This window comes from Harpia harpyja, chromosome 5 (genome assembly GCF_026419915.1).
Source record: "Harpia harpyja isolate bHarHar1 chromosome 5, bHarHar1 primary haplotype, whole genome shotgun sequence".
In the NCBI taxonomy this organism is placed as follows: domain Eukaryota; kingdom Metazoa; phylum Chordata; class Aves; order Accipitriformes; family Accipitridae; genus Harpia; species Harpia harpyja.
In genome coordinates, this window is record NC_068944.1 from 49,556,363 (window position 1) to 49,564,731 (window position 8,369).

At 35.8% G+C, this 8,369-nt stretch overlaps 1 protein-coding gene across 1 annotated transcript; it reads right to left on the reverse strand.

The window, feature by feature from the left end:
* Positions 1-1,372: 1,372 nt before the first annotated feature.
* Positions 1,373-8,034, reverse strand: LOC128142278 (carbonic anhydrase 1-like). The gene is given in 4 exon segments (XM_052788233.1): positions 1,373-1,435; positions 2,370-2,539; positions 7,727-7,921; positions 8,028-8,034. Coding segments are annotated over 4 exon segments (435 nt in total).
* Between the last annotated feature and the right edge of the window lie 335 nt (positions 8,035-8,369).

The following is an 8,369-nucleotide window of genomic DNA, read 5'->3' on the forward strand; positions in this document are numbered from 1 at the left end:
GGAAGTGTGAGGAACTGTAAATATTTACAGCACTGCTTTTACTGTATAGTCAAAAGCATGCAAATGTTAAAGAAGAAACTATATCTGTAGCAACATGTGCTGCAAAACCCCAACAGATAATAGTCACTTACGTAATTTAATGAAGGTACTTCATCATTTCAGTAAAATAACATTTAAGTTACATAATAGGGTCAACTGGAAACCTAATTTCTGTTCTAATGCTTTATGTTGTTCCTTGTAGAGTATGACTTTATCTACTTCAGACCTTTGCCACTGCCAGCTATTACATAATTTAGTTGTCACTGCTGGAGCCATTTGCAAAGCTGAGTACTGCTCTGCTTGAGAAATAGTGAAACTGGTGCCCTAAGTGTGTGACTTAAACATACAGCCAGACCAAGGTGCTTTATTTTTCCATGGACATACGTCTATCAATTCTTTATTAGATCTTCAAGTGAAATAAAACAGCAATTATCACACAATTTCTTTTAAAACACTGATAGTGTAGCACTGTTACAATACTGTTTAATTTCAAAAAGTCCTTTATTAATTTAATTTTAATCAGGCATATATCAGCTAAACTAGAATAAGAAACCATTTTTATTAGCCAAATCAACAATAACCCATTAGTAATTGCCATTAACAGTAGCAATTTCATTGCAAAAGCCAACAGACATCTCATACAATTGCATAAACTCTCCTTGTGGGAAGCTGAGTACTGATTAATTTCACTCTGAACAATTACTTTGCTTCTTATCACCACGGTTTACTTAGTACGTCAGAAGGAATGTGAAGATTCATTAAAAATTTTAAAGTACATTTCACTGTTAAAAGTTATGCATTAAAACAGACTAGTTGCCTACCACAAAAAGAATATAGCATAATTTCAGTAAAAGCACTAGCCCAATGCCACAGTGAATTACAAAAGCTTCTGGCAGGGCAGGAATATTGCAGCTAAGAACCCATGCACATTCTCATTTCTTTGGCAGATTTTTCTGTAGTCTTTGTTTGGATGTGTTGCTCTTGATGAGCAGACTGAGCTCCAGATTTGCTTTGGCTGTCTAGAATTAGCCTCTCACCACTCTGCTTTTCAGTGTGCGGGGTTGCTGGTGATTGCTCAGTATGGGACAAGGTGCTTCCTCTTCAGCAGAAGAGAGGATTGCACAGAATTGAGCCAGCTAAATGGGGCAAGGAAAGAAGGGATATATTTAACTTTTCACTTTTATATTGAATGTCAGTGAGAAATTGTTATACTTCCCAACTAACTTTCTATTTTTTTAAAAAATTAAGCTTCATAATCTTGGATTAATCAAGTGGTCAGTCAGGATTTATGGTACCACAGAAGTACTGGAACAACCAACCATCTTTGAATATCCTATTCACCCCTATATCCAACTGTCACAGAAACTTTCAGACACTGGTACCACTGTGCTATCACCTGCGTAAAAAACCTGGGATTTGATAAATTAAAAATATCACCAACTGTGAAAGTAAAAACCAATGCCTTAGAACTAACTCAACTTTGCTTTAAACATTGCTTTTTATGTCAAACTGTTTGTACTTAATTTCTGTCCCCTATCCATTGAACAGCCCTGTTAATAACACCTTGAACAAATATTAAGGATCTTCATAATACCAATTTGTTTCTACATGCATGCTTTTTATTTTCAAAGATTTAAAGTACTTAACTAGCCTTATCTGGAAAGATATCAATTCAAACACCTTTGGAAGGACAGGTGGCAATAATTTAACTGCATAAGACAGTTTCATAAGAGTTTAGAACAGAAAGAACACTTACCTCGATAAGGCCAGTGAGGGATATTTAGCTTGTCCTACAGACATTGTTAGGAAATAATGCAATAATAAAGCAATTGGTACAGCTCCTATCCACTCTCTGATAGCACTGAATGGAGAACTATACTCTGGCTGTTTGATCTTGTGGCATGTCATCAAACTCCCTGCTCAGGCAGGTTTTTGGCTGAGATTTGATGAGAATATGAATTTCTTTGGGGGAGTCTTGTAGGAATGAAGATGGAAAGAATTCAGCTTTCTGCCTGGCTTCTGCTTTGGGAGACACAGCACTGCAAGGAAGTTCAAATAAGGAAATCGCCTTTCCTGGAGCAATGGAAGCAACTCCACCAGTCTGAAGTCATCTTATCTCAGTTCCCACAAGACTTTGTAAGACGTGACTAGCCTAACCCAGCTGAGGCAGAATATTGTTTATTAAGAGCAATAATGTGGTGTAAAGGTAGTACTCATTTTAGAGTAAAAATGAGACAAATGAACTTAATAAAATGCAGCAATACAATGTAAAGTGATAATGTCCCTGAAGCTAAAAGACAAGAAGGGTCTTGTTCCTTGTAACACTGTACCTGCTCTGAGCTGATAGTAATTGGCTCTTTAATGATAATCCAGATGACACTGCTATGGAGGGCAGGATAAATCAGAGAGCCATTGTAGGTCCAGTAATCCATGGATTTAGGCAGTAGGCTTGAAGGATCAAAATCAGAAAAGGGAGCTTACTTACCCTGTGGAAGATATGCTGGGTTGATGAAACCCATGAGTAAGATAGGATTTACATCTCAGGCTACAAGGGAGTGTATTCCTAAATCAGAGGAGGTAGTTTCAAAACACTAATGTTTTCTCATAGCATCAGAGGTGAGTTGCTTGCCCTTTGAGTTTGACACCGAGATACATCTAGGCTGGCACCACTGACAATGAGGAGTATTACTCAAAAAAAACAAACAAAAACCAACTTCCTCCTCAAATGGTATCAGATACCAAAGAGTTCAGTGATCACTAACTAATGGGCTGTGGGTGTGGTTTTTTTTTTCAAAATACTGAACTCTGTGCTCCTAAGCAAGCAAAACACTTCAGCATATAATTAATTTTCAGCTGTCTGTAGAGACTAAAGGGAGGATTCATACACGTTGATAATGTTTGCAAGTCCAGGGCCAAAGTCTACATTCCTTTTTAAAATCCTGTGGGAGATGCTGTAGTGTATTTTTAACATGCTTCACTAAAATTCAGATATTCAGATTCTATCTGCGCTTATTTTGTGCCTTTATGAGAGGCTTAGTGGGAATAGTCATTGCTCTACAAGACAGCTTAAGAAAAGTGCAGTTCTGGTGTTACTTCTTCTCCCTTTTTTCCTTCCTTTAACAGAGCAAGACTTCAGTTTGATTATTGTGAGGCTATGGTGGTGATGGGCACCAAGGGTAATTTTAAATAGACAGACGGATGGAAATGTAGGATTAGGTAGGAATTAGGAACTGTATACTCTTACTCTTATACAAAGAGCCCATAACTGTCTACAGAGTGGAGCCCCAACAATACAAAATATTTTATGGGATCCCATAAACTCATGTCCAGAATCATGCTTTCAGCTCCCATATCTCAACAGCCTCCTTCATCTGAATCCCTGCATTATTCTGAAGTCTTCAAAAAGGCAGATGAGAGAATGTGTAGATTTTAATTTAACTACTCTCTATATTATCATGATCAGGCTGTGATAATGTTTATCTCAGTCTTTACTGAATCCAAGGCCTTCAGGTTTTCATTGCATAAGCCAAGCTGTAAATAAAAAAAAAAAAAAACTTTAAAATCCTAAATATGTAACAATAGTTTTATTCTAACAGAATCAAGAATAAGAATATACTTTATACATGTTGATTGGTTTAGCTTTGCAAACCACTATGAATGAGACAAAATTTAGACTTTTGAGGGAATAACAGGAAGTTTTGCTTCTGCTTTGCAGATTAATGCAAACAGTAGTGCAAAAATAATCTGTGATTCAGAAGTATATGATTGCTTTGATCATATGTGCTTATCCTTGAAATTCACTTTGAAAGCATTCAGAGAGATGGTTTTGCTGGTATCCTTTTTGCAGTGTGAACTATGAGTGATTATATTTTAACAGTATATAGTAATATATAATATTATTTTATGATATTTCCTTAATATAACAAAGTCCTTAATAATAAGAAATTATTTTTCCTGCTGCAGTTGGTTTTGAAAGGCTAAATATGCATAGATTCGAGATTTCTTGGAGTTCCAATTTAGAATTTTCTTTTCTGATTGATAGACAGTAATAGCACATGTGACTCAAACTGTCTTTCTGTGAAAGTTCACATTGCTGCAAATGGAGTGGAAAGCAAACACAAAAGGTGTGAGCAGTCCCAAAGGTGGACAAAACACCACAAGCTCACTAGCACCCATGCTTTAAAGTACAGCTCTTCTTGAATGGGTTTATGGATGAACTGGGGATTTGGGTAAAACATCCATGTAGAAGCATGGGCAAAGTTGGCAGTATGGGCTAAATCAGGATAAGAGACAGTCGTCTCCACCGATTTAACACAAAGATGTGTTTTTCCTAGTCCTAAGCACTGACTGCAGTTTTCATAAGGAAAGGGAAGAGACGTGTTTTCAGTATGTCAGTAACTGACCTTCAGGAAAACATTGACAATTCCCAAGCCATCCAGCTTGTCAAAAGCCTCAGTTACATTCAAATACTTGTCCGTGTTCCAGTGAAAGAGATGAAGCTAAAAAGCGATTGACAGGATCATTTTTGCTGGTTCTATCACAAAGAAATGCCGCAATTAGAGTAAAATAGTTAGAAACGCCACTCTGCACTCTTCGGGTCTGACCATGAAACCAAGAACACTCTTGTGAACACCTGCAGATTTACGGTGTTCTGCTGATTTGCCCTGGCATTGTCAGGACTCATACCCAGGCTTTATCTTGGGGTAGGCAGAACTGCACATAGTCCTGAAAGCAATTTAGGGGTAAGTACACAGGGATGTAGAAAGTCACAACTTACAAGGGACATATATTTTTCTAACTCTATTGCTAACAGTCTCCTGTGCAATGCCTTTATTTCCATACCTTGAAAAATTTAATACATTAAATAGCATTTTCAGGAGTGTAACCACTTTGTTACGCATGGAGCAATATTTATTCGCAATAGTCCCATTTACTGCAAAAGATTGATGGTATGGCCATGAACATCATGGCTGTGGATAGTTTATATTCAATATAGAACATTCAAGAAGTATTTGACAGTATTTGCTTTAATAGAGTTTTAAGGAACTTTTGTTCAGCCTAGTATGTTGCATATTATATCTTAAGCTATTTTTTGTGAAATATAAATTTCCAAAACTTACAGAACTTGGAAATCATAAGAATTTCTTTAAATGCCTTCTCACCTATGAATATGCTTAGCGATTCCTTAACAACTATGTAACTCTATGGCAATAGTCGAGTCCTTGATTATTTGTGTAATGTTTCAGCAACATGGTCACAAAAAATATCAAAATTTCTTAAAATACAAAGAGGAGATTCTAAATATAGAAACAGAACATGGAAATTATCATATAATGCACACAATCTTAAAATTCTGATTTAAATCAGATTTTTTAGAAATTTCTGGTATTTTTTTATAGCTGAATTGCTGTCTTTTCAACTTAACATCTTTACTGTTTCAACATATTTTAAACTATTGATTCAAAGCAAACTAATAAACACTTAATCATGTGCTGCTTAAACACAGCTTAAGTGCCCTATCTCTTTACAGCAGAAAGCAATTCTAAAGGGACACCCCTTTCTTATCTTGGCTGTATCAAATGCGATAGCTTTAGCACTTTCAACAGCGGAAAATTTCCTATTAGGAACACACTTACGGCTGTGTGTTCCTAATGCCTAAATTAAAAATGTATAATCCATCTCATTAGTTTGTCATGTTGTAATGTTCCTAAAATCTAAAAAGCTGCCAAAGATAACATTACATGGATTGAACATGAATTGTTTGTTGGCATGCTGATGACTATTAGCAGAACACTAAGGCACTGGAAAACGTATAAAATCTGTTACTTTAGAGGTGGTTTTAAATTTTTGTAAAACAGACCTTGTTTCATTATCTGAAGACATTTAATGTACTTGACAGCTGCTGGGGCCCTTACTAGATAACTTTTTTACCTTTTCGCTTCATTAATCTCTTCTGGGTTTCCTTCTTATTTGCTGTTCTTGAAAAGCCAGGAAAAAAAACCACCTTAGAGTGATCAGTGTGCTTGTAGCTTTGAGGAGCTCCAGCTACAGTTATAATGGGGCATTGGAGTCAGACTCTCTAAAAAGCAGCTGATTTAATATTAAGCTGAATGTACTTGTACAGCTGATCTTTTTAACATTTAGCAGATGTTACTCACTTTTATACCTATACCTTTCAAGCCTATTTCATTATTTAAATATGGATTTAGATTATCTAAATTTAGGTTAATATGTACTGGCCACAAAACCCAATTTGCTCTTGCAAAGTCAACTTTGCACGCACAGAGGTGGTATTGCTTTTGCAAAATAAAATAATTATCAAAGCTACCTACATTTTTTTTTTCCCCTAGGGATGGTATATGTGATCAGACTTTGAAAACTTGACTTTGACTTTTCTTTGGTTGACTCTACCTGAGGCATATTTCCTTCCATCCACTGTGTGCTCCAAGCCTTGCTCATCAGTTTGGCACCAATGGAAATGAAACTGCCACAATCTCTATGTTCCAGTGAGAGGTCTGCCATTCAGCACTGCAAATGCATGAAGTATGGTAAAAACATCAATCAATAAAGTCTTCCTGACAGGCAAATTATAGATTTCAAAGTTTTTATAACATGCAGGCAGTTTTCTCCATGTTAACATGTTAACATGTTTTGATACTAGATTATTTTTAAACATCTGGAGAAAAAAAAAACCCAACTGTTTGTGCAGTTAGGCCAAAGTTATTGAAGGTTTTAATTCTAATGCATTGGTTATAGTAAATCTGCATGTCTCCTTGATACAGTTCCAAAATTCAGGTGAAATATATGTGAATACACCTTCTACTCCAGAGAGAAAACAAAAGGAAAAATAATGCAGAAACAGTGCTTGGATTTTAATAACTGCAGAACAAACCATCCTACTTCATGGAATTCACTTCCCACTAATATTTGTATTATTTATGACAATATTTTAAAGGTCTCTTTCTTCACAGAAGTAACAGTTATAGGTACTTGATATTTTCTGAATTTAGATTATGAGATGCCACAGGTGTACTCGGATTTTATTGACACTGTTTATTGGTCATTATCATTAATTCCTTCCTTACAAGCACATAAACGTGTATTGATTCCCACTGTGGTGACAGGCACCTGTATTTGTGCATGATGCTTAGAAATATGTGCCTGGAGTTCTTGCATCCCTTGCAGTATTCTACATCAGCAGAAAGAAATTTCCTCCTTTGCTATCAAGGCAATAAGACTCTCTGAGGAAAAAAACCTAGTCCACAGTCATTCCATATGGAGTTATACTGTGAGTAACTTTTACATATGTATAACTAACTCTCCCACTGCATTTTGATTTAAAAAAAAAAGCACAATTGAGTAACTGTGTTTAGAAACTCTCCTCCTACCTTCCCCTCCCCAAATCAGTGATTATCCTGGAGGTTTCCTACTGGAAAATTACCAGTGCTTTTGCCATTAACACAAGAACACCTGCCAACAAGTCCTAATTTTAAAGAACAAAATTTGGATCTTCTATGACTCTTAAAGGGTGTTGCCAAATAGTATAACAAAATTAGCAAGCATACCCTAATCTATATAAATACTCCTGAAAGGCAACTAGTCTTGTTTTTTATTATAAATTAGAGAAAAAGAGAATGAAAAAAGAAAATGTCTCACATCCCCCTCTCCAGATCCCCTTTTTACTAACCTGATTGATTGTCCTTATCCTCAAAATTCACGTGGAATGAATATCCAGCATTGAGCATCTCTTTGCATGTGGAAGGTTTCCAAGTGATCCGGAGAAGCTCCAGAGATGCATCTTTTTTTGACTTGGGTTTGATATCAATAGGAGATTGGTGGTCTCTGTTGGCAGTAGAGTATAACTTGTGCCAGTGGTCAGGTCCTAGGCAAAATAAATAAATAATTGAAGTTTTCTACTTCTAATTCTGTACTAATACTGAATTCATGACACTTTCCCTTGGAACCAATTGTATACATAATACAGATACCTGACATGTTAATAATCCATTAATTCTGAAGAACTTTGATAAGAAAAAGAAATAAATATTCAATATATTATAAATAAATCTGATTTTCTATTAAAGATAGCTTTTTCCATTGTTTCTTTGATAACTCCAGTTCAAACATGCCATTTTTTTCTCCTTGCAACGTACTGTCTTCTTTAAAAAAAAATCTACTGGTGCTGATGAAAGCTGTTAAGACAAGATCTCTGCTTTGATTTTCTTCTGAATTTCGAACCTACACCTGGGCTTTTATATGCCTGACTAAACAGTAAAGACAGTAATATTTTCTAACCAACCTTTATTGATTTCTTATGATTTCAGAATGGC